Source organism: Ornithorhynchus anatinus, chromosome 19 (assembly GCF_004115215.2).
Source record: "Ornithorhynchus anatinus isolate Pmale09 chromosome 19, mOrnAna1.pri.v4, whole genome shotgun sequence".
NCBI lineage: Eukaryota > Metazoa > Chordata > Mammalia > Monotremata > Ornithorhynchidae > Ornithorhynchus > Ornithorhynchus anatinus.
In genome coordinates this window covers 4,883,170-4,908,550 of record NC_041746.1, presented here as the reverse complement: position 1 = coordinate 4,908,550, position 25,381 = coordinate 4,883,170, and the positions used below count along the sequence as shown (strand labels likewise).

The 25,381-nt window shown below is 39.5% G+C and overlaps 1 protein-coding gene across 4 annotated transcripts in view; it reads left to right on the top strand.

The window, feature by feature from the left end:
- The window catches only part of AHCTF1 (AT-hook containing transcription factor 1), a 55,286-nt gene that overhangs the window by 5,818 nt on the left and 24,087 nt on the right, over nucleotides 1-25,381 (top strand). For 3 of the 4 annotated variants that reach the window (XM_029047246.2, XM_029047245.2, XM_029047247.2), the window contains exons 2-18: nucleotides 4,917-5,043; nucleotides 7,269-7,522; nucleotides 9,709-9,889; nucleotides 11,121-11,328; nucleotides 12,443-12,559; nucleotides 13,550-13,634; nucleotides 15,189-15,339; nucleotides 17,016-17,148; nucleotides 17,236-17,417; nucleotides 17,718-17,779; nucleotides 19,172-19,300; nucleotides 20,893-20,983; nucleotides 21,071-21,160; nucleotides 21,875-22,015; nucleotides 22,444-22,548; nucleotides 23,638-23,731; nucleotides 24,800-24,923. In XM_029047246.2, the coding sequence (XP_028903079.1) occupies nucleotides 4,923-5,043; nucleotides 7,269-7,522; nucleotides 9,709-9,889; nucleotides 11,121-11,328; nucleotides 12,443-12,559; nucleotides 13,550-13,634; nucleotides 15,189-15,339; nucleotides 17,016-17,148; nucleotides 17,236-17,417; nucleotides 17,718-17,779; nucleotides 19,172-19,300; nucleotides 20,893-20,983; nucleotides 21,071-21,160; nucleotides 21,875-22,015; nucleotides 22,444-22,548; nucleotides 23,638-23,731; nucleotides 24,800-24,923 (2,268 nt within the window). In that variant the 5' untranslated portion in view covers nucleotides 4,917-4,922. Of the gene's footprint in view, nucleotides 1-4,916; nucleotides 5,044-7,268; nucleotides 7,523-9,708; nucleotides 9,890-11,120; nucleotides 11,329-12,442; nucleotides 12,560-13,549; nucleotides 13,635-15,188; nucleotides 15,340-16,347; nucleotides 16,929-17,015; nucleotides 17,149-17,235; nucleotides 17,418-17,717; nucleotides 17,780-19,171; nucleotides 19,301-20,892; nucleotides 20,984-21,070; nucleotides 21,161-21,874; nucleotides 22,016-22,443; nucleotides 22,549-23,637; nucleotides 23,732-24,799; nucleotides 24,924-25,381 lie in introns of those variants that run through there. The other variant, XM_029047248.2, reaches the window with a different exon arrangement.

Sequence of the window (25,381 nt, the reverse complement as noted above, 5' to 3'; positions counted from 1 at the left end):
GTTGGTGCAGTGAGGGTGGTCTTGAAGGAGTGGTGAAAAGGAAAGGGCAAAAAGAGAATGCAGAGAGAAGTGGTTCCTTGGAAAACTGAAAAGTGCTGTTAAATTGAGCCATCAGTAATAATTATGGCATCGGCCAAGTGATAACTATGTAACAAGGACTGTACTAAGTACTGGGGTGGATGGATACAAGATCATCAGGCAAGAGACAGTCTCTGTCCCACATGGGGCTCACAGTCTGCATAAGAGGGAGGAGGATTTACCCCACATTTACAGATGAATAAACTGAGGCACAGGAAGTTAAGTAACTTGACCAAGGTCACACAGCAGACGCATGTCAGGTTAGGGACTGGAACCCAGGTCCTCTGACCTCCAGGTCAGTGTTCTTTCCACTAGGCCATGCCACTTCCCTAAATGGAAATATATAGTTTTTTTGGGTCGACTTTCATAGAGCTATGAGATTTTTTTTCAGATCTTAGTGTAGTGAATCCTTGGATATAATTCACCCTCATTTGTTCCTTCACAAATGTGTTATCAAAATTATCTGTGGAACATCGACATTGTTCATATTCTGAGACATTCCTCATCACCTGCGTGTTATGTGCCTCAATAGCACGGTCATTAAGATACAGGATTTCCTGGATGATGGTCTCCAAGACTTGGTGACTCACATCTAGCTTATTGAGTTGAAAGAGTCTTTTGTTGGGTTAAAAGTGAATTTTGATTCCAGCTTTCAGGTCTATTGTAGCATTCTCAAACCTGGCAGCATAGAGAGGATTGAACAGAATCGGACTCATCAACCAACCCTACTTTTTGCTGATGGTGATGGGGGAAAGGGCCTAGCAGGACATCCTTAATTCTCACCTTGACTGGCAACACTATTGAGGGAGAGCCAAAGAGTCATGGTGAGCCTTCCAAAGCGGGTAGATTTGTTTAGCTGTTTCCAGGATTCAGTTCTGTCAGTCGTGTCAGAGACTCCTATGAGGTCTATGTCAGAGAAGCAGCGTGGCTCAGTGGAAAGAGCATGGGCTTTGGAGTCAGAGGTCATGAGTTCGAATCCCAGCTCTGCCACTTGTCAGCTGTGTGACTGTGGGCAAGTCACTTCACTTCTCTGGGCCTCAGTTACCTCATCTGTAAAATGGGGATGAAGACTGTGAGCCCCACGTGGGACAACCTGATTCCCCTGTGTCTACCCCAGCGCTTAGAACAGTGCTCGGCACATAGTAAGCGCTTAAATACCAACATTATTATTATTATTAGGTCTAGAAAACCGTTATGGAGGGCTTGGGGATTGCTCCTTACACATTTACGTTAGCCGTCTCTCCTCAGATATCATGTCTACTGAACTGCGTTCTGGACTGAAGCTACATGGTGATTCAGATAATTGATTATACTCTGAGAAAGCCTGTTTTAGAAAGATAGTAGGAAACTGTTAACTGGGGATTCATTACCTTTTTTCACTCCTGTTTAGACTGAGAGTCCCATGTGGGACAGGGACTGCATCCAACCTGAATGATTTGTATCCTATGCCAGTGCTTAGACCATGCTTGACATGTTAACAGTCAATCAATTAGTGATATTTTTTGAGGGCTTACTATGTGCACAGCACTGTACTAAGCACTTGGAAGAGTACAATACAATAAATACCATTTTAAAAAAAGATTCTGGCTAGAATTTTGCTTCCATTCAGAAGCGGTTTGCCTGGTGTTTCTGAGTTCAGCTCACCTTTTTGAAGATCGTGATTATGATGACATCAGTGGCATTGTTCCATGTGTTGAGAGTGAGGCACATGAAGGTTGTTGCTTTACGTTGCTTGTAGCTTTCTGCTGGAACACCATCAGATTCAGGTGCTTTAACATTTTTCAAGGTTTTTACTACGGTAGTAACTTCTCAAAGGTTATAGCTGTGGTGAAGCCTTCGCAGTGCCTTGGTATGTGCCTCCCTGGCAGAGAACATATTGGAAAAATTATCACAGAATTCTTGCCAATCAATCAACGATCCCTGTTCACAGGGACCTTACAGTGTAGCGGCGAAGATAGGCATTAAAATAAATTGCAGATGGGGAAAATGGCAGAGATATAAAGATATGTATATAGTGCTGCAGGGCTGAAGGAGGGGTGACTATCTAGTGCTTCCTCTTTATAGTTGGAACCTCCGTCATTTATGGTCTTTAGGGATGCTGTATGATGTGATGGCCAAATAGCTTTTAAAATAATGAATAAAAGTCCTGAAGGGAGCACACCCCCGGAACTCTTCAGCTTTGGCATCCCTCCATGATTTTTGCATATTTTTTAGCTTCATCAGCTTGTCCTGTTGTGGATTTTTCTTTAACCTCGTTTTTGTTACAATCATGAGTAGCTGCAAGGGTGTTGGTGCATTTCTTACTTTACTGCAAATCCTTTGAAAATCTGAGTTGCTTTCCTCAAACTTCATTTTAGGGAGAAAGCACTGTACTCAGCACTGGAGTAGATAGAATATAAGCAGATTAAACACAGTCCCTGTCTCACATGGGGGCTCAGTCTGAGGGATAAGAGGTATTTCATCCCCATTTTACAAATGGGGAAACGAAGGCTCAGAGAAGTGAAGTGACGTGCCCAAAGTCACACAGCAGGCAAGTGGCTGAGTCAGTATTAGAACACAGGTCCTGAGACTCCTAGACCTGTGATTTTTCAATTAGGCCACACTACACTTCCCTAAGCATAAGCACTTTGGAAATGAAACAGTGTCTTAATGTGAAATAGCAGTAGACCGTTTGAGCTTATCGCGGTGGTCAGCAATCAGTCGATGGTATTTAAGTGCTTACCATGTGCAGAGAACTGTCCTAACAAGTGCTTGGGAGAATACAATACAAAGAGGTGGTAGGAAAATGGGAGAGGTTCCCCTAAAGTAGAGGCTTCAAGAAGATAAAGGTGCCAGAGGCAGTTTTGAAAAAAAGATCCTTGAGGACAGAAATGCATTAGTGTAACTAGGAACTTCCTTTTCATGTACATAACATAGGATGTTCCATCAGTCGTGCATCTCAGCCTCACCCACCTGAATGGTTATGATTGCACTGTCAGTATTGTTTCTGAAACAAATGATAACTCTTTATGTGAATACACACACCTACATTGTGCAGAACATTTTCCACTTTTCCAGGTACTTGGAGAATATTCCCAGAAAAATTAAAGACCATGTTTGTCCACAAAAAACTCGTGATTTAGGGAAACAAATGGGTGCTGCTGCCTGTGAGGAGATCTGAAGCGTAGGCTGGTAGACCCTCTCCACCTCATCCTCCCAAGTCAGCAAACAGAAACCACTAGATCTACTCAGCTTTGGAGGTCGGAAGAGGGCTACCTGTGTAGTTGTAACAGTGATATTCCATTTAATTTGAGGATTCACTGATTATCTGACCCAGTCTTCACCTCAAGTAAAAGCAGAAAAGCAGGAATAATAGAACACATCCCTCTTAGGGAAAATTGGTGGGGTTTCATCCCACCAGATGGCACCAGATGTTGAGCGGCACACCCAATCCAAGAAGATTCTTCCCTTTGTGGCAATTTTGGAAATTCTTTGACTTGGGCACCCTGAGCAAAAGAGTGGAGGGCATGATCAATAAACAAGGTGGATTAACCGTAATCGGTTGAATGCATATTAAGCACTTACTGTGTGCAGAGCACTGTACTAAGCAATTGGGAGAGTATAGTACAACAGTCACATTACCTGCCACAGGAGCTCAAAGAGGACACAAGAATAAAGGTTCGGGCAGTCAGGATTGGAGAGGTTTTTAGGGCAGAGATTTCAGAAAGATTTGGGTTTGCGGCAGAATTGAAAAGAGATTTGCCTGGCAAAGGGGAAGAAAAGAATAGTCACGTATCATTCTTTTCCACACACCCGCCCACAGGGAATTTGCATACTAATTGTATTTAATGTACAAATTAAATCTTTATTGCTGAGGACCTGATTATTCAGTTTGTGGATTACTTTTTCCTTCCTTATTTTTTGTCTTTTGTTTGCCTCTTAGGCTATTTCACTGCTCATTATTATCTCTATCAAACAATTTAAGAGGTAGTGGGGGAGCCAAGCAATTTTGGTATTTTGTTAGCTTTCAGAAAGTATTTGACGGGCTGTTAAAACTACAGTAAAATATTTTGGTCCCCACCTGTAGTGATCTCTAATTAATTCCAGCCAAAGGTCCATTAGCAGTGTGGTCTAGTGGAAAGAGCATGGGCCTGGCGGTCAGAGGACCTAGAATTTAATCTTGGCACTGCCACTTGCTGGCTGAGTGACCTTGGGCAAGTCATAGTTTCTCTGCACTTCAGTTTCCTCAACTGTGAAATGGGGATTCAATACCTGTTCTCGCTTCTACTTAGACTGGGAGCCCCTTGTGTTTTTAGCTGATTAATTTGTATATAACTCCTGCAATTAGAACAGTGCTTGACACATAGTAAGCACTTACAAACAATAATCAATTAATTACAAAAACTATTACTCTCATTATATTCAATGTAGGGGTTGCTTGGCATACATAAATGATCACTTTTTAAAAATGTTTTGGAAGAACCTGATTGAGCTTTAGTCCTTCCAGGACTCTGTATGGGAGTTTTGAGCGTCTTCAAATGTTTTCATAGTATCTCAGTAGATTTAGTACCTTAAGTATCAGAATTATGCTGCATGAATATGCGAAGATGAATCTGAAGGGAGAGTTGCACTCTCTATGACTTGATTATTAAAATTGTCTGCAAAATTGATAGTTTGAAAACTGCCATTTTTTTCTCTTTCAAAAAATTTTCATTGAAAATTCAATTTAAATCTGGGGCTTGGGGGAAATTCATGTCATTTTTGAGTATGTGTGTGTTTATAAAAACCTCAATACATGTAGAGCAAACTTATTTTCACTCTTTTGAATTCTTGATTTTGATCTCTCTTTATTTTTACAGTGAAATATGCGAGACCTAACAGCACAAGTAACTAGCAGTCTGCTGCAGTTCCCAGAAGTAACTATACAAGCACTTGGGGAAGATGAGATAATCTTAGAATCTGTACTTCGGGGAAAGTTTACTGCAGGTAAATGAATATTCTTCAAAGTGATATTGGGATCAGGGTTAAAGTTCCTGTCAGGTTCTGAGAATTGTGGTGTGGGAATTGATGGAGATCTCTGTCAGAGTTGGAAGAGGCGAGGGGCTGGCCAGGGTAGCTTGGTAGTAGGAGGCTCAAGTACCAACTTCTCCCGATGAGTGTGAGGTGGAAAAGGAGCAGGAATCTTAGTGGGGGGTAAGGTGTTTTTTGTTTTTGTTTTTTTGTATTAAGAGTTTACTTTGTTTCAAGTATTTTTCTAAGCACTGGAGTAGGTACATGTTAATCAGGCTGAATACAGGCGCTGTCCCACGGGGGGCTCCCAACCTAGGAAGGAGGGAGAACAGGTAGGACTACTAGGAGATGACAATAACTGTGGTATTTGTTACATGCTTATGTGTACAAAACACTGTACTAAGTGCTGGGGGAAATACAAGAAAATCAGGTCAAAGTCGGTCTCCCACGTAGAGCTCACAGTCAAAGTAGGAGGGAGAATGAGAATTGAATCCCCATTTTACAGTTGAAGAAACTAAGGCAGAAAAGTTAAGTGACTTGCCCTTGGTTACACAACAGACAAGTGCCTGAGGCAGGTTTAGAACCCAGGTCCTCTGGCTCCCGGGCTTGTGCTTTATCTTTTATAGGCTCCACTGCTTCCCACTAGGATTAGGAAAGAACAGGCTTCAAAGAGCTAACAGGCTAGGTAGCCACTGTACCTGCCCTGACTGGAGACCCCTGATTTCTGACGAGACCCGTGAGAGATTGAGAGTCCAGTTCCAACGGCTCTGTGCTGGTCGTTCCCCCACAGAGTTGGCACTGATGGTAGGAGGGCTAGAGAGGCACCCATCTGGTAGATCTGGGAGAAGCACTATCTGTTGGACTCTTTACCACGGAGCGTGCTGCTCCTATGCAGTTACTCCAGGTCGATGCTTCCCATCCCTTCTCCCTTTTTTCTCCAACACGTCTCTATGTTCTCTGCCCATCCCTTAAATGGGATTGATGCTGGATTTTTGGTAGTTAGGAATTCCTGATGCCTGTGCAGGCAGTAGAGTGGGTGAGCCTTGAAGTCCTCTAGACTGTAAACATGATGGGCAGGGAATGTGTCTGTTATATTGTACTCTCCCAACCTCTTAGTATAGTGCTCTGCACTCAGTACACACTCCATAAATAACATTGATTAAGTGCTTACTTAAGTGGTCTTAAGGGCTTAAAAACATCTTGAGTCAACACTGCCAGAGAATTATATTTCATTTTCTATGCATATTGAGGAAACTGACTCTTATAGTCTCTCATGGTTGGGAAGTAGTATCCTAGTGGAAAGAACATGGGATCCTGGCTCTGCCACTTGCCTGCAGTGTAGCCATTGGCAAGTAACTTCTGTGTATTAGTTTCTTCATCTGTAAAATAAGAATTCAATTCCCATTCTCCCTCCTACTTTGACTGTGAGCCCCAAGTGGGAGAGGGACTTTGACCTGATTTTCTTGTATTTCCCCCAGCACTTAAACGTGGAATAGATACCGTAGTTGTTATTGTCTCGTAGTGGCCCTCTTTCTGGGCGAAATTAAGGAGAGGATTATTTATGGAACAGTGTAAATAATGGCATTGGTCCACAAAAGGATAAATCATTTAAATGAATGATAAATAGTATCCTTTAAACTAAACTCACTGTGGTCAGGGAAAGTGCCTACCTATTCTGGTATTTTACTCTTTGAAGTGCTTAGTACATAGTTCTACACAAGTAAACGCTTAATAAATACAAATGATTGAGTTCTGTTCAGTACCTATATTCTGTTTAGCACTCATGCATGACTTGTATCCACAGACTTATCTACTGGTTCTTGGAAAATAAGTCCGTTTCCCCATAGCTTTACTGCTGTTGTTTGTGAGTGGGGTAAACTTATTATTTGAATTTTGGACAGACCTAATAAATACAATAATAATGAAGATATTTGTCAGGGTGTCTGTCTGTGTTCACTGTACGTGTTCTTTCCTGGGGCACATAAGCAGCTGTCTGCCACCTTTCCTTTGGGGCAGAGAGGTATGGGCCAGTGGGCAGATGGGGCTGGGGGGATAAAAGAGGATAGAAAAGAGGGAAGGGGCTTAACAGCCTCTGAATAGGTGTTAGCTTAGTCTGGGGTATTTAGAAGTGATGTTGCTTTGCGTGTACAAAACCAGGGAACACCTCTTTACCTAAATCCATTTTTTCCCCCACCTTCTAGGGAGAAATGGATTGGCTTGCTTGACATGTGGTCCCCAGCTTGAAGTAGTCAACTCTGTCACAGGAGAACGGTTGTCTGCCTATCGATTCAGTGGAGTAAATGAACAGCCCCCCACTGTCCTTGCAGTGAAAGAATTCTCTTGGCAGAAAAGAACTGGACTGTTAATTGGATTGGAAGAAGCAGAAGGGAGTGTACTCTGTCTCTATGACCTTGGAATATCAAGAGTAGTTAAAGCGGTCGTTCTTCCCGGAAGGGTATGTATCACTTGAGCAAGGAGAATTGAAAAACTTTTTCTCTACCGCACATCCCTAAGGCAACGTCTTTCCCCTAATTATATTGCATTATATATTATTTTTTATTCCATTCAGCCTTAAAAAGTTGATAATGTCAAAAGTTTAAATCTGCTTCACTATAAAGAACTGTGAATGTTCAGGGTTCTGATAATTTTCTTTCTAAAATGAAACAATGGCTGAATGTCACCTGTCCCCTCTTGGTAAATCAGCCTGTAAGTTATTTTAACAAAGAAGATTGTGGCTTCTCCCTTCTAGCTTGGAGAACATGGGAGGCCCAGAGGGAAAACAAACAGGGATCAGACCCATCATTACCTGAGTGTTAAATTCCCCATTCACTTTCCAGTAGCACTTTAAAGTATGTTCACTAAAGCCCATATAAGGTTTTCAGCTTTCCCCTTCAAGCTAGCTGTGCTCCCAATTACCAGAAGGGTAATATCAAGAATTACTATTTCATCTGCACCCACTGGGCCGTTTGAATGCTGCCATGATGGACTAGGTTTATGTTTGTTACTGCCAAATCACTTTGGAGGGAGGGGGTGCTCACATCAGGTTCCACCTCTTCTCCCACAACCAGGTCACCAACTCTTTCTTCTGCCTGCTTCTCCCTGTAGCCTTGCAGTCGTGAAACTAACCACCAAACAGCAGGGATGGGGAAGTCACCAGAAATTAGGTTCCACCCTTAATCGAATCACTTTTTCCTGCCGCCGGCAGCAGGTCTTGCAGCCCTGAAAGTCTCAGTAGCCCTGCATCCACAAAAAGCAGCAGGTTACTTTGGCACACGTCTATTTCTCCCACTTGAGATTTTGCTGACCATTTGAATAGTGATTGAGGACTCAGCAGGAGCCTGTGGGTCCAGTGTAGCTATGTCGTCTTCTTGAGCCAGACACACACCAGAATGGGGAACTTCCTGTTCTCCTGGTTGTAACTAGCCTTCATCTTTAAAGGGGCTATGTTCTTTTTAATTATTGGCCCTGACGCTCAGATAAATGAAGAAAAAAGCCAGACCCAAATTTTTCTATGCTGGTTGGGCTCAGGAATTTTTCCTCTGGACCTCCAAAATTGAGTGGTTTTAAAAATATTTAACTCGTATCCACATTTCCCTACCTTAATCCTCACTTCTATCCCCCCCTACTCCCCTCCTTCTAGCGTTGGGGAAGGGATGTTCTGGGGAGCAATTAAGTCTCTAAGTGCTTGTCAGTGTGACATTTGCTACTTGCTTGATGTGGATCTGACTTAAATTTATTCTTGAGCCAGATGATTCCAACGACTAAGCTTTTCCCTTCCTAGTTGGAAACTAGATTAATTCTTTCAGGCCACGATAATATTTAATAAATTCCTCCTTTGGGGTAGAAAATAGATCGTTAAGTCCTGTGCAGGCTGAAAGAATTTTGGTCTTGCCCAGCCCCAGCCACCTTGGATTGGGCAGCACTGGTTTGGACCTCCCCCCGACTGGGCCTTGAAGGGGACATAATTCAGTGGAGCTGTCCTTGAACCACGATGTCACATGTGCAGCCAACCTTGTCTGCTAGAGCTCTAAGTCCCTTGGGACAAGAATACACTACAGCAACTCCCCATCTCCCCCAGCTACTCAGAAGACCTAAACAGGGGGCTGGTTCAGATGCCTCAGAATGAATCTGTCCTGCCTCTCTTTCTCTTTTAGTTCCCTGGATCTCCTTGCTGGGGTTGCCAACGTGAGCACAAACGCGACTCTACCCCCTTGCTTATTTATTTTTTTTAATATTGTCTTACGAGCTTGTTTCTTTTTTTAGTTATGTGATTTCCCTGTACCTGGAATTTGTCTTCTGGGGACTTTTTAATACTGTAATTTAAGTTAAAGTACCACCGTTGCCTTTCTCGAATGAGCCGATCTCAATCCTGCTTGGAGAGGAGAGGGTGATCTAGTCGGCTCTTCGAGGTGCCTGCCAGCCCTGTGATTTTATGTTAGGGAATAATGAGTCAGTTCTGTATTGGAAGCAACAAAATTCTGTTGATTGTTCCTTATTACATAATTAATGTAAATGTATAAGCTTTGAGAGGGCTCTGCAAAAATTCAGATTTTAAGTTTGTCATTAGGATTAATTTATTTTAAAATATGTATTAAAAAATAAGGAATTTTGTGCAAACAATTCACACATTCGATATTCTAGGTAACCGCCATTGAACCCATAATTAATCATGGAGGAGCCAGCGCAAGTACTCAGCATTTGCATCAAAGTCTTCGATGGCTTTTTGGAGTGGCTGCTGTGGTTACTGATGTTGGGCAAGTTCTTCTCATTGACTTGTGTTTGGATGACTTGTCGTGTAGTCAAAATGAAATAGAGGCATCAGGTAATCTTTTAGTTTAATTCTAAAAGGAAACACAGCATTTGAGCATCTTCGCATAAATTGAAATATTCATTGTTAAAACCCCATTTTCATTTTGTTTGTTGGTTGAGCAGGGCTAACAGCAGCAGGATTAATGCATCTTTCCCTTGATCATTTAAAATTTCCGGGAAGTGAGCCCCATGTGGGACAGGGACTGTGTCTGTCCCAAGTAGCTTGTATCAGTCTCAGTACTTAGAATAGTGCTTGATGCATATTAACACTTAACAAATACAGTAATCAAAATCACACCAAACCTGTTAAAATGAACCCTACAAGACTTTGGAACAACGTGTCTGCAAAACTTATACATCTTTCAACGTCGAACTATACTTACTGAAATGCCATGGGTTTACCTAGTCCTCCTGCTGCCTTCCTCCCCTTTTTTTAAAGGGTATTTGTTAAGCACTTACTATGTGCCAGGTACTATTCTAAGCACTGGAGTAAATAAGCTAGTCCCTACCCCAAATGGGGCTCACAGTCTTAATCTCCATTTTACAGATGAGGTAACTGAGTCCCAGAGAAGTGAGATTACTTTCCCAAGATCTCACAGCAGATAAGTGGCTGAGTTGGGATTAGAACCCAGGCCTTTCTGACTCTCAGGCCTTTGTTGTGTCCCGTAGGCCACGCTGCTTCTCACACCCCTTAATTCCAGTCCCGAAACAGGGCATTGAAAGTCCCCATTGCTAGTTCACCATCCTCATGGAATTGCCATTGTGAGGGCAAAATTCATGGGCAAGGTAAGGGGCTAGCTAGTTAGCTCTGCTTCTTGAAACCAGTTTGTTCCAAGATTGTTCCATCATAGGTGTTCCTAAATGGGGCTTTTCCAAAGGTGGATCATGGAGCAGATAAGATGGTCACTTGAGTAGCCATAGAAGTTCGCCTCTTTCCCAATTGAAATTGTGGTATTCCATTTTATCTGTATGTTCAGCATGTAATTTCTTCCAAAAATTTGTGAAAGAAATCTTTGAGGCAAATAAGAGATTCTAGTCAGTAGATATGGGTTTCTCTTTTGTCTAGAGTTTGTTCATTGTTATGCAAAAACATTTAAGCTTTCAAAGATAAATCTTATTTATTGCTATCAGAAAAGGCTGCATTAGATAATAATGACAGATCTGGATAATAATTGTATAATCTTGTGTTTCCATCTGTTCTTTTTAAGCTTATTCATCACTTTTATGCTCATTATTGTGCCCAGATCTAGAAGTTATTACTGGAATTCCAGCTGAAGTGCCACAGATAAGAGAAAATGTGACTCAAGAAGGAAGACATCTGTGTTTCCAGTTATTAAGCCCATCAGGGACACCAATTTCAACTCTTAGTTATATAAGCAGAACAAATCAACTTGCTGCAGGTTTTTCTGATGGCTATCTATCATTATGGAATATGAAAACCTTGAAAAGGGAGTAAGTACATTTAGTTCTCTTCCTCCCCTACCCCCCATTGTCTGTAGTTATATTTTAAAATAAGTTGTATTTCTATTCTTTAATGTGTTGAAATTTGTGATGCCTTAAGTTAAAAAAAAGTACTTAGAAGCCAACTTCTTTATTAATTTTTGGGAATACATCTTAAATCCTTAAGTGTTAAAAGCTACTGATTCTTCTCACTGATTTGAAGTTAAAGTGGGTAAATCAGTTGCAAATTAGGAAACAATCCAAATGTTAAAACATTTGTAAAGAAATGCAATTTTATTACAATCCTGGGAATGGGGGGAGTATGTCTTCCTGCATATAAAAATGTGTGTTAGGAGGGAAAGAATGTTCTCCTGTGGTAGGAAAGTGTACTAAGATTAGCCTTACCTTTCTGGTCGTCTTTTATATAAGATCGTGTCTCTGACTCTCTCTAAATCTGTCTGCAGTTCAGCTGAGTGTAGTTTTAGAGGGGGCAGATTGTGGTGTTTTTTTTTTTTTCTCCATCAGGCCTGCTTCGTGTGGCTATCCAGTGAACTTGCATATCAACTGAGAACAGAGAACATAAAAATATAAAACACGCTTACCTTAATCTGAGTTCTCCAGAAGAATCCAGATTTCTCAGATCTTGGTTTAGTGTTAAATTAGTCCATTGCCTCCTTCATTATTTTAATCATCAAAGTGTATTGAACACACACCAGACATATAAAAGTGTATTAGGTACTCTTTAATACTTATTTGTCATTTTGAAAATGATGGATCTACTAAAATTGCATTTGGCATTTATAGCCAGGTATCTCTTAGAAACCTAGAATATAGGTTCCAAGGAATTTAAATGCACGAACTTGATTTAGGTTACCAAATAGAAATTGTTGTGGTGACTGTAAGCTTGTAATAGACAGAGAATGTGTCTGCTAATTCTTTGGTATTGTACTCTCCCAAGCAAGCACTTAGAGTAGTGCTCTGCACATAGTTAGCACTCAGTGAATACAATTCATTGATTTACTTCATTATTTCCTTTGTTTTAGTCTTTTTAAAGGGTTTCTCACATCTTACAGTTTGATTACAACGTACATGAAGTTAACTAGAATTCTTTCATCTGTTGTAATAGATATCATTCCCAACTAGAAGGAGGTAGAATTCCCATATATGCGGTTACTTTTCAAGAGCCTGAAAATGATCCTCGCAATTGCTGTTACTTGTGGGCTGTTCAGTCCACACAGGAAAGGTAAGAATATATGATTTTCTAAAAGAAAACACCGTCTCCCTGGGGATGGTGGAGTATCCTCTCAGCACATCAGGCAGTCATAAAAATAGAGGAGAGAGAATGACCACCACACTTTTGATCCTCTGATGTTGAGGAAGTGGGATGGTCATGGGCATAATCCTGATTCCATTTTTAGGACTGAACAGGTAAATTAAGTGGTCGGAATGACTGATCAAAGGAGATGGCTTCAGGAGTCCCAGCAAGTGACTTGTTAACTGCATTTAGCCTTTGTAGCCGTTGTTGGGTCACGTTAGTAGATGCAGTGTAGTCCACTTCACCAGGATTGAGCTCTATATTTCAAGATTTTGGAATAAAGCCATTTCTTCCAGAATGTACCCATCTAGCGGGTGGTGCCGCTAGAACGCGATGGAAGAATAGAACAGTCCTTTCCACTCAGGGATGAGTTTAATTTTAACTTATAAGTTAGAACTGAGCAACTCGATCACTTCATGCAAATTAAATATTTCTGCTGACCATTTCTACCACTGCCATCGTGATCGTGGATTGCTTCCTTTTTCACATAATTAATGCTTTGTGTTTGATCACAAAAGGTTCTAAAAAATTGTAAACTCTCTTAACAAAATGGTATTGTTATTGCCCATCTGCTGTGTTTTGTATTTAAAAAAATGAATAGCCTAAGTAGTCATTAGAGAAATTATTTATTTGATTGTATCATAAAGTGGATAGTTGGAGCTACCTGTTCTGAACACCAAGCTGAATTTATTAGAACTAAATTAAAGCCCAGGTTGTGACATTTGTTCTGATTTAAGTGTCAGTTGGTAAGTGAAAAACATGATGTGACATAGGTCAAATTTAACCACTGGCAATTTGAATTATGCCAAGGAATGATTTGTGGAAGTGAAAAGGTTTGCTTTTAAATGCGTATATTGAGAAAGGAAGAGGGTATGAAAGTTGCATTTTATTATTCTCTTGTATTTTTATCGGTTCTAGTGAAGGAGATGTTGTGAGTTTACATCTGCTCCAACTGGCCTTTGGCGATAGAAAGTGTTTGGCATCAGGACAAATCTTGTATGAGGTAAAGACATCCTGTATAAAATCAATTATTGTTCCAGTTAAAATGTTACTGTGTTCATGTGTGGTTTGTTTTTTTTAAGGGCAAAGAACTTTTAACCATCATTTCCAGTGAAAACAGAAAAAGGGCAATTCCCCATGATTTTCGTATACCAGGAGGTTCTCAGGACATTGGGTGTTGCCAAGCAACATCACCAACATTAGTTTAATTGGTTCTTAAGAGATCATGCACAAAAATCAGTCAGTGGTATTTACTGAGTGCTTACTGTGTGCAGAACACTGCAATAAGACATATGAGAGGCAGCGTGGTCTAGTGGGTAGAACATGGGTCTGAGAGTCAGAAGGACCTGAGTTTTAATCCCAGCTCTGCCATTTATCTGCTGTGTGACCCTGGGCAAGTCACTTAACTTCTCTGAGCCTCATTTATAAAGTGGGGATTAAGACTGTGCTCCCCATGTATGACATGGGCTGTGTCCAAACGGAGTATTTTGTATCTACCACAGCGCCTGGCTCATAGTAAACACTTAACAAATGCCATTATTATTAGTAGTATTTATACAATAATAGTATACATCCTGCCCACAAGAAGATTAGTTTCCAGGAGTAGACAGAAAATAAAATAAATTACAGAAAGGGGAAGCAGAGTATAAGAATATTTACATATGTACTGTGGGCCAGAGTGAGTATCTAGGTTAAGTCTACAAATTGGTAACAAAAATGCCAATTTAGAACAGGCTTCAAAGTGAGCCACAGAGGTTGAGCTATGTCCAAAGAAATAAGGTTTCATGGTTACCTGTCCTTCTTTGGGAAATAGTCTAAGCAAAATCTGTTTTGCTTTTAACACAGTTTTGAAAGATTTATCAGAATCACTTTGCCATGCTCTGAAATTAACAGAATTTTGACTAGACGGTAAGCTTGTTGTGGGTAGAGAATATATATTGTACTCTCCCAAGTGCTTAATAAAGTGCTCTGCACTGGGTAAGCTCTCAGTAAATTCAATTGATTCATTTGTATAGTGCTTTTCCATGCAGAGTTAAGTAAGAAATGTGCAATGTTTTGTATGATTCATTTGTTTTTTTAATTGAGATTTGTCTGCCATTGGAGAATGCTTAGGAGAAGCAGCGTGGCTTAGTGGATAGAGCATGGGTTTGGGAGTCAGAAAGACCTGGGTTCTAATCCTGGTCCACCACATGTCTGCTGTGTGACCTTGGACAAATTACCAAACTTCTTTGGGCCTCAGCTACCTCATCTGTCAAATGGAGATTGAGATTCTGAACCCCTTGTGGGACAGGGACTGTGTTCACTTTGATTTGCTTGTATCCACCTCAGCGCTTAGTAAAGTCACATAGGAACATAGGAAGCGCTTAACAAATACAAAAATAATTCTTGCTTCAAAGTTGGAGCTTTTTAATAAAATTCATACTTTGGTGTATAAATCTTTTAATATGCGCACTTGTAAAAAGTTTATTATGATCTAAAGGAAACATGGTTTTAAGTATAGAATAGCTTGACATTTTGTAGCATACTGCAATGCTTATTTTCTTTTTGTATGTTTCAGGGGCTAGAGTACTGTGAAGAAAGGTACAGTCTTGACCTCACAGGTGGTGTGTTTCCTTTAAGGGGCCAATCTAGCAATACCAAATTATTGGGATGTCAGAGTATAGAGAAATTTCGAAGCCACGGTGACCGGGAGGATGGTATGAATGAAGGTGAGTCAAAATGTCAGTTTTATATTTTGTGCATCTTTAACTTGATATGAGGTTGAAGTCAATCTTTTTAATTCAGGCCTTCTGGTTATCATTACTATTATTGTTATTATTATATTAAAGCACTTCCTATGTGTCAAGCACTGTTCTAAGCACTGTAATAGATACAAGCTAGTCAGGTCGGACACAGTCCCTGTCCCACATGGTGCTCGTAGCGTAAATAGAAGGGAGAACAGGTATTATATCCCTGCTTTATTATATCCCTCAGAGGAAACTGAGGCACAGAGATGTTACGTGACTTGCCCAGGATTACACAACAGACAACTGGCAGAACCTAGATTAGAACTCAAGTTCCCTGACTCCCAGACCCATACCCTTTCCTTTAGGCCACGCTGCTCCCAAGTGCTTAGTACAGTGCTCTGCACACAGTAAGTGTTTAATTAAGACGATTGATTGAATGGTCCTCATTCTGGTTCTTAAGATATTTTATATCCACTCTTATTTTATGGTTACCAAATTTGTTTGCTTGGTAAATTTGAATATTGGTTTGGTAGAATAAATTTTAAGTTGGTGACATCCTAAGTTGGGTTCAAATTTTATTACTTTAGAAATTTGATAAAATGGGTTTTATTTTGAAACTAGCAATTACTGGCAAAATTTTTGGAATGTATATAATTATCAATATATCATTTTTACTAGAGAGGTACCTATATTACTAAGCTTCCATGCCAAAAATGCTTACAAGCAAACCCAATTATTAGTTAGTGGAAAGATGAGAAATACATGAAAAAGTGACTTTTCTGATCTCATTCTTTTGGACTATTTTATCAGTTTATGGATTAAGCCATTGACTGGTAGAGAAGTAGCATAGCCTCATGGGAAGAGCATGGGCCCGGGGTCAGAGGACTTGGGTTCTGATTCTTGTTGTGCCTTTTTTTGGCTATGTGACCTTGAGCAAGTCATTTAACTTCTCTGTGCCTCAGTTCCCTCACCTGCCAATTGGGGAATCAAACTTGTACTCCCTCCTACGTAGACTGTGAGCCCCATGTAGAACCTGGTTATTTTGTCTCTACTGTAGAGCTTTAATTCAGTTCCTGGCACATAATGAGAGCTAAACAATACCTATTATAATTGTTATTATTATCATTGTCATTCCTTTGGTAGTCTAGTCAGTTCAGACCTGAAATATTGGAGCCTAACCTGGCCAAAGTTGAGTCTCCAAAATGTGAACTCAGGTCAGCCCAGAGCTGTGTCTAGATCCACTGGGCCCTGTGCTGTTTTCCAAAGAATCATAGGTCTGCAAATGGGCACTAGGATTGATCCTTTGTGCTTGTGTGGCAACATGATGTGGAAACAGCCGGTCATGTTTTGTCTTTTCAGCTGCACTTTACATGCACACAGCTCCCCTTCAATAGTGTCATTTTTATATATAAAGGGCAGCCATGTATATAATCCTTTGAAGATTTGGGGAAGAAAAACTTAAAACTCGTGGCTAGTATTTTGTGCTTTAATTTTTCATGCAGCTCTCGTCTCTTATTTAGAATTGACTTTGTCACATCACCAAGTCTTGACTAAGACCAGTGAAGGCATAGGTATTGAAATCCAGAAATAATCTAAATTCTTCATTTTATCCCATTAAAACTGTATTTCAAGAGTGTTTTTGTTTGTTTTTTCCCCAGTCTTATCTCCAGACACAAGTGTTTCAGTTTTTAGCTGGCAGGTGAATACATATGGGCAGGGAAAACCACTGACATACTTGGGTCTGTTTGATATAAATCGTTGGTATCATGCACAAATGCCAGATTCATTAAGGTAAGAACATTTACACTGATTTTGAATTCTTTCATTGTGATTTATTTTTGTCTTATTTGAAAATAAGTAACTTCTTTTTCCCTTAAGACCAGGAGAGTTTCTCCATAATTGCTCATATTTTGCCCTGTGGTCATTGGATGCTGTAGTGAGTAGAACATCTCCACATCACATCTTGGATATCTTGGTACATGAACGAAGTTTGAGTCGTGGAGTTCCTCCTTCCTACCCACCTCCTGAGCAGTTTTTTAATCCCAGTTCTTACAACTTTGGTAAGCAGTCAATTAGCAAGCATCTTAGGTTTGGACATAATTGAGTGATAAGTTTTGCCAACTACTTTTAAATGGCAGTATTTCTAATTGACGTTTGGTGTGGACACATTTTATGAGAATATATTTTGTAATTCTAGTTACAAAATAAATCTTGTGTACTCACTGATGATCATAAACTCCTCAGGGATAGGTATCACATCCTAGACTTCTTCCAAATGTACCCTAAACACTTGATTAACACTTAATGATAAAAAATTATACATGGTTGTTCATTTACCACCCCCATTTTTTTTTTTTTAGATGCCACTTGCTTGTTAAATTCAGGAGTGGTTCACCTGACTTGCACTGGTTTTCAGAAAGAGGTAGGTAAAGCTTTCATCCTGAAAATACCTGGAAAATGCAAACAATCTGTTTCATTCAGACACATTTTGAAGGGGAAAGAATCATATCCTATGAATAGTAAAAAAAAAAAAAGCCAACATAAATGACTTTTAGAAATCAAATTTTAGGAAAACATATCGACCTATTATTTGTTGTAAAATTCATAGCATGCTGTGTGCCCGAATATAATTGCAATATCATTCATCCTAAGAAAGTTTTCAATGTGAAGATTCAGTTCTTTAGACCAAAATGGATGTTTTTATTCAAAAAAATAATAATGGTATTTAACGTCTTACTATGTGCTAGGCACTGGGATACATACAGGATAATCAGATCACAGTAAAGTGCCAGTATTATCACGTATCCCTTTGCAAATGTTCATCCTTCCTCTTCTCCCTGGATAAGGAGAACAGACTTGGGAATTCCATCTTGGGTTTGTGTAGGGGAAGAGGGTAAGAACTTACTTGTGCCAACCTTGAGAACTGTGTGTGGTGGTTTCCCAGTGGACTCCCAAGGGCACACAGCATCATTTAAAGGGGAGCAGCCAGTCAGTGCTGAGGGCAGTTTTGCCATTAGGGCATAGACTAAATTGTCTCCTCCGACAATCTAATGGCTGAAAACAGTTGAATTGAATCGTTAGGAGGAAGTAGCAAGAGTACCAAGTCAGCTTCCTCAGTATTTATTGCTGAGCTCAGGAAATCCTCAGGATTCAGGAATATTAGATTTAAAGGCAGTAAATGAAGGACCTAAACCAAGAGGTTATTATAAGAATTCCATTCTTCACCAAAGATCAGTAGGGAAAGCAGTTGAATTATACAGAGAAGCAGAGAAGTGCCGGGGCTTGGGACTCAGAGGTCATGGGTTCGAAATCCGGCTCCACCACTTGTCCGCTGTGTGACTGTGGGCAAGTCACTTCACTTCTCTGAGCCTCAGTTACCTCATCTGTAAAATGGGGATTAACTGTGAGCTCACGTGGGACAACCTTATAACCCTGTATCTACCCCAGCGCTTAGAATGCTCTGCACATAGTAAGCACTTAACAAAAACCAATATTATTATTATACAAGGTTTTCCAGTCCATCCACAATCACTAGTTTCAAGAAAAATTTACAAATCCTAAGATAGGCCCATTGTTGGATTATGACATGTGTAATAGACAACATGGAAGAGAATTTGTTAAGGCCAAAGTCTGTTCACTTAGCACCTCACTCCCACATGCCTCAGCATTTGGTTCTTTTTATGCTAGATAGAATTGTGTAGGCCTAAAGCAGTTTGAGCCCAGAATGATTTGTCTCTTGGCCCGAAGCAATCATGAAACTTAATTGTTCAAACTAAATAATGACCAATATCCTGCTCTAAATTTAATATCACAGACCCTGACTTTTTTAAAGAAATCAGGACCATCTCTAAATGAAGCAATTCCTGATGGTTATAACAGGTGTCTTGTGGCTGGCCTTCTTTCACCAAGACTGGCAGATGTGCAGCCTTCTAGTCTGAGTCAGGTAAAGACACGTTAAATGTTTGTTCCGTCATTTTCCATCGGGGTGACAAGATAGCCCATCAACTTTGAGTAATAGGATGAATGTAAGTTTGGAATTGTAGACCTGTCTTGAAATAGCCAACTATAAATTTCTTAAAATGGCATAGGTCCATGTCTTCCCTCTCACTGTAGATAGCACCACTATCCTTCCTTTCACACAAGCCCATCATCTTGGCATTGCTGTCAACTCATCTCTCTCATTCAGCCCACACATTCAATCTGCCGTAAAATCCTGTCAGTTCTAGAGTCTGCCCTTTCCTGTCCATCCAGACTACCATGCTGATTCCAGCACTTGCTTCCCATATTGACATACTGCATCAGCCTTTGCTGATCTTCCTGCATCCTGTCTCTCCAATCTCCAGTTCATACTTCATTCTGCTGCCTAGATCATTTTCCTGAAAAACCATTTAGGCCATATCTCTCCACTCTTCAAAAGTCTCTAATGGTTATCCATCCACTTCTGCATCAAACAAACTCCTTACCATTGGCTCTAGGGCGCTCAAGGAGCTCTCCTACCTACCTAACCTTGCTGATCTTCTCCTACTACCTAACATGTACACTCCACTTCTCTAACACCAACCTACCCTCTGTGCTTCAGTCTTTTCTATCCTGCTGTGACTACTTGCCCACAATCACAGGTACATCCAACAGTTCACCACTCTCCAACTTCAGAAACCCTTCTAAGATCATATCTCCTCTAGAGGCCTTCCCTGACTAAGCCCTTAATTTCCCTCCTGTCTGAACTATGCACCTAGCTGTGTACCCCTTAAGCAATTTAATTCTCACCCAGGCCCCAAATTGCTTATGTAAATATTGTTAAACTCTATTTCCTTTATCTGCAGTCTACTTTAATGCCTAGTATTATAAGCTTCTTGTGAACAGGGATCGCACCTACCAACTCTGTTGTATTGTCCTTTCCCAGTTGCTTAATACTCTGCCCACGATAAGTGCTCAATAAACATTACTGATTGATCGAATTGTCTGAAAATGTAATTTAACAAAAGTACCTTGTGAATATTTCATAATTTTTGAGACTGCGATATCTGAAGGCGTCCCCTGTCTCCTTTCAGATTCGCATTGGACTGAATAGTCTCCATTGTTGTTTCCTGCTTTTTCATTTTTATGGGTCACTTTGTAGGTCAATAGAAAAATGAAAAAAAGAAGAAATAACCCTGAATTGCTTTGTTAATTCAGAGAGTGTGTTAGAATTATCTGTGGCCTTTCTGTCCTAGTATTTTTGGAGTTGGTCTTTTCAAACTGAAACTCTCATTTAAAATATACAGTGACTGAGGGAATCGTTGGGCGTTAGGGTCATTTTCACTGAGGCACAACAGTTTCAGGAAAATATTAATGTGATGAATACATACTATTTTAACTGTAATGCTTCCATCAAAAAAATTCTAAGTTATGTACCTGGGTTTACCGGTGTATAAAGGGCTTTGACTACCTTTTTCTTAAGTTTAATTGTATACCTATTCTTTGTGGCATATAATTAGAAGTTATAGTCATTAAACTAATAGAGCTGTTTCATTTTTTTTCATCTGTACACTTCAGGAAGAACAGTTAGAAGCTGTGTTGTCAGCAGCTGTTCAAACAAGTTCTTTGGGGCTCTTAACTGGGTGCATCAAACGGTGGACCACTGAAGGTATAGCAATGTGTTTACAAACTTGTGTTTGATATTTCCATCTTTAAAATTTGCTAATGGATCTTTCACTTATTGTTTTTAAAATAGATCAACCAAGTTCTGCTGCTAACTTGCGTTTTATTCTCGAGTGGACATGGAATAAAGTGGTTTACACAAAAGAGGAGTTTGATCAAATATGTGAGTAGAGTGCTATCGTTTTGCAGAAATTGTTTTAAAATGTTATCATATCGTAGTAGTGAGAGAATGTACTTAATGCCTTGAAAAAGGGTTTCCTTTTGTTCCTGCTCTGTTTCAAAAGAGAATCATCAAGTCCAGAAGATGACAGCATAGAAGTTGAAGGGATAAAAGGGAATTTTCTGAAGAAGGTGGTAAAGAAGCAGAGCCTGTCAGTTATTTGGGAAAAGCAATAGATCCTAGTAATGTTAGATTAATGATGAAAAGCAGGCCCTTGAAATTTTTTTTAGATGCTAGTTAACACTTACTGAATGACCACTGGGTCTATTAAGCTCTTGGAAATTACAAATCAAGCAAGTGACCCATTACCTTCCCACGGAGGCTGATTTTTAAGTATTTACATAGTAATCAAAATAAGTAATCAAAGGTACAGTTGAAACCCCGTATATGCATGAGGGCTGAGGATGGGAATTAGTACACAATAGAGGAGACTGATTAGTTTTTATGTGACTTGGGATCCTGGCAATCGATAAGGAAAAACAGGTTGGAATCGGTGGGCTTTCAGGAGGGCTTTGAATATGGGCCAGGCTAATGTTTGTAGGATTGGGGTGGAAAGGAGCATTCTTTGGCAGGAAAATAAATGAAAACATTGTTTTAGAAAATATTTGCAACGTTTTTAAAGGCTTAACTATGACAACTAAATTTTGTTCTCCCTAGGTGTTCCACTTTTTGATGGCTCTTGTAATTTTATCGATCCACAAACTATACAGTCTCTTCAACACTGTCAGTTGCTTCTTAGCAATCTAAGCACCGTCTTAAACTGCTTTTTAACAGAGGCACAAGAGCTTACAGAGAGAGGTTTGAAATAACTTTAATTCATAATTTGCAGTTTTGGGGGTTGAGAAATGAATTTTTCAAATATAGCAACTCAAATATATTTTAGGGTGGATATCTTGCATTAATTCAGTTCATTGATAACTCAGATGACTTTTCTTAAAGCCCCATTACAAATTCCTTCTCTTCTTTATGACCCAGGACATAGAATGGGTTGCATAGTTGCTGCTATGTTTTATTTAGGTCCCCTGAACCTAAGAGAGAAGAATTGCGGAGTATAATGGTGACTCCTGCATTCTGTTTCTGATCTTAGGAAGGAATCCAAGATTTCCCTTGCCTCACTCCATCATCAGAAAATGGGAACCAGGCATCCCCTCTGCCTTGTTATTATGTAAACCATTTCTATAACAAAGGGAATAAAATAATTAAACAAAATCATCCATTCTTTTCAGGCCTGGTGGACTTAAGCAATAAGCAGGTGGTAACCAATCTCATCTCTCAGTACGCCCAAGTAGTTCTTTGGTTCTGTCGTTCTGGCCTCTTACCAGAAGGTTTAGGTAAGTTATATTAAACAAAAATATACACTCGGGGAAGATATCTGTAAATACATAGCTGTATACAGTGCCTGGCACATAGCAAGCATTTAACAAATACCACAATTATTATTATTATTTATTTTTATCTCTCTTTATGTCCATATACATAGATATCCATTTCTATCATTACTGGGATTAGATGGTTTCTGATTTTATATTTTTTTTTGACTAGTATTTCGAAAGAGGTTGATCCATATTGAATGAATGAATGAATATCTAGGTTAGTGTAATTCTGGGCCCTTAATTTACATGTCAAAAGGCAAAATATTTTCTTAATTATCTAGCTCCTTATTTATCAAATGTCCCAAGTGTTACTGGAGGTTGGGTGGATAACACACAACAGCCCATATCTTCTTTGATAAGAGTAATTGCCTTTGGCCTATGCTTCTGCTTTTAAATGCAACTTGTACCATTAGAGATGTCTCATTTTTGTTTTCTTAGGTAAAGTTGATGCTGAAGTTCTGTCTTTTCATGTTTTTGAGAGGTCCCACCATCCACTTAGTTGGCTCAAGTGCTTTTGTATCAAATAATCCTTCTGTTTTGCTCTAGGCTGCCTCTATGTCCTAGAATAAAATATTTAATTGTAATTAAGCCCTGTCACTAAGATTCCAGCACTCTGCTCATTTTGCCACCGCATTTATTCTTTCTAAAACTTCTCTTAAGTGGTTTATGCAAATCATTAAAACAAGTCCACAGACTTTCATGAATTACTGTCCCACTAAAACCCTTTTAAAAATGAGAATTACTCTAGATATTAATCAGGACATCTTGCAGACAAGTCTTTAAAAATAACAACCGTTGTAAATATGAATGAAGAGATTTAGGTTCTCTTGGGCATCTGCAGAAAATGGTACAAATATACCAGCGTACAATAATGAATCATAATGATTAAGGGAAACAGTTTATTCCTACTTATATTTCCTGCTTAAATTTGCAGCAGAACCCCAGTAGTAATTCACATCTCTGTATTTCAATCTATTTTCAGTTAAATGCATTACTGAAGCTTCAAGTTAATTTCAAACACCTTATTTTTTTTTCTGTCGCCCACAGATGATGCCATGCAGTTATCAAGATTATGCTACAACTACCCAGTAATACAGAGTTACTACACAGGCCGTCGGCAGAAACTTGAGCGCTTATCACGGTATAGCTCATCTAGGAACAGTTCATTCAATCGTATATCTTTTAGCAGTCAGTACAGCACTTGAAATTATTGGAAACTCAAAATTAGCTTTAGCATCGTGTTCTTCATATTAGTACTGAAGTAAATTAACCCCTAGAAAAATTACCTAATAAAATAAATATCACTCTGCTAACAGTCCATCATTCATTCACAGTGGGCTGGAAATTATTTGGTTCAATTGTGAAGTATAGTTTCTGTTTTTCATTTCAAGGCTGGCCATTTGTTCTAATACGACCAAATGAGAGGAAATAATTTTAAACTTCAGCATTAAATATTAGAATGAATTTCCTGCTAAAGAGGATTATAAAAATCTCCGATAAACTGACAGTTTTAGGATCTTCCCCTTCTGGATATGTATAAAAATATATAGCTGTTCATCATTCTGCGATGAGACTGTAACCCCACCGTAAGGGAAAGTGGACTATCTTTAGCTCTTGATTCATTCATAAGTATCCCAACTGGAAGCTTTTGAATTGGATGTTCCCCAACTGAAGTTTTAAGTAATCCATCCTTTCTCATGGCAAATTTCCTAATACCACACCTTTACAAGTGCTATTGTGCTATTTTTAGTTGTACTGGGAGGTCATAGGTATTTTTTTAACCTACCCAATTATCTCCTCTATGTGCTTTTATAATTTACTTGAGAGAAGATTTGAGCACTTGCAGAAAGGAATAATGGGTGTGGGAAATGGCTTTGAAGCTTTGTCAGTTACTTGCCCTTTTTTTATTATTTGAAAGACAGCTCCATAGTTTTACTCGTAGACTCTGAAAGCATTCTTAAAAGTTATTGGAAGGTTCTACCCTTGGAAGACTCAGTATCTCTGTGGATTAACCCATTTTCAGTTGGTTGCACATTTGTGCTCTCTACCTTCCACTTCAGTGTTAAATTTTTGTGCTATTGGCAATGTGCTGTTCCATCTGCATTTCTAAGACACTTAAAAAATATGAAACCTGTTTTAAATGTAAAACTATCATTTAGAGATTTTGAAAAACAGATGCTACCATAAAGTCTGATTTTCCTTATTCCAGGGGGAAGTGGAGCTCTGACTGCCTGATGATTGATGGAATGCTTTCCCAGTTAGGGGATCGGGTTGAGAAATTATGGAGACGAGATGAAGGTGGCACGGGGAAATATCCTCCTTCTAGTCTACATGTAAGTTTTAATAATAATAATAATAATTCTATATTAAGTGCTTACTATGTGTCAGAGATGAAGGTGGCACGGGGAAATATCCTCCTTCTAGTCTACATGTAAGTTTTGATAATAATAATTCTTTTAAGTGCTTACTATGTGTCAGGCTCTGTACTATGTGCAGGGGTAGATAGAAGGTAATTGGGTTGGGCACAGTCTCTGTCCCACATAGGGCTTACAATCTTAATCCCCATTTTCTAGGTAAGAGAACTGAGTCACAGAGAAGTTAAGGAACTGTGCCGATACTCGAGACAAATATCCATCTAGGTTGTTTTTGTTATTTTTTTATGGGATTTGGTAACCACTCACTATGTGCTAAGTACTGTTTTAAGCACTGGGGTAGATACAAGTAAATCAGATTGGACACAGTCCCTGTTCCATGTGGAACTCTCACAGTCTTAATTCCCATTTTGAGGTAA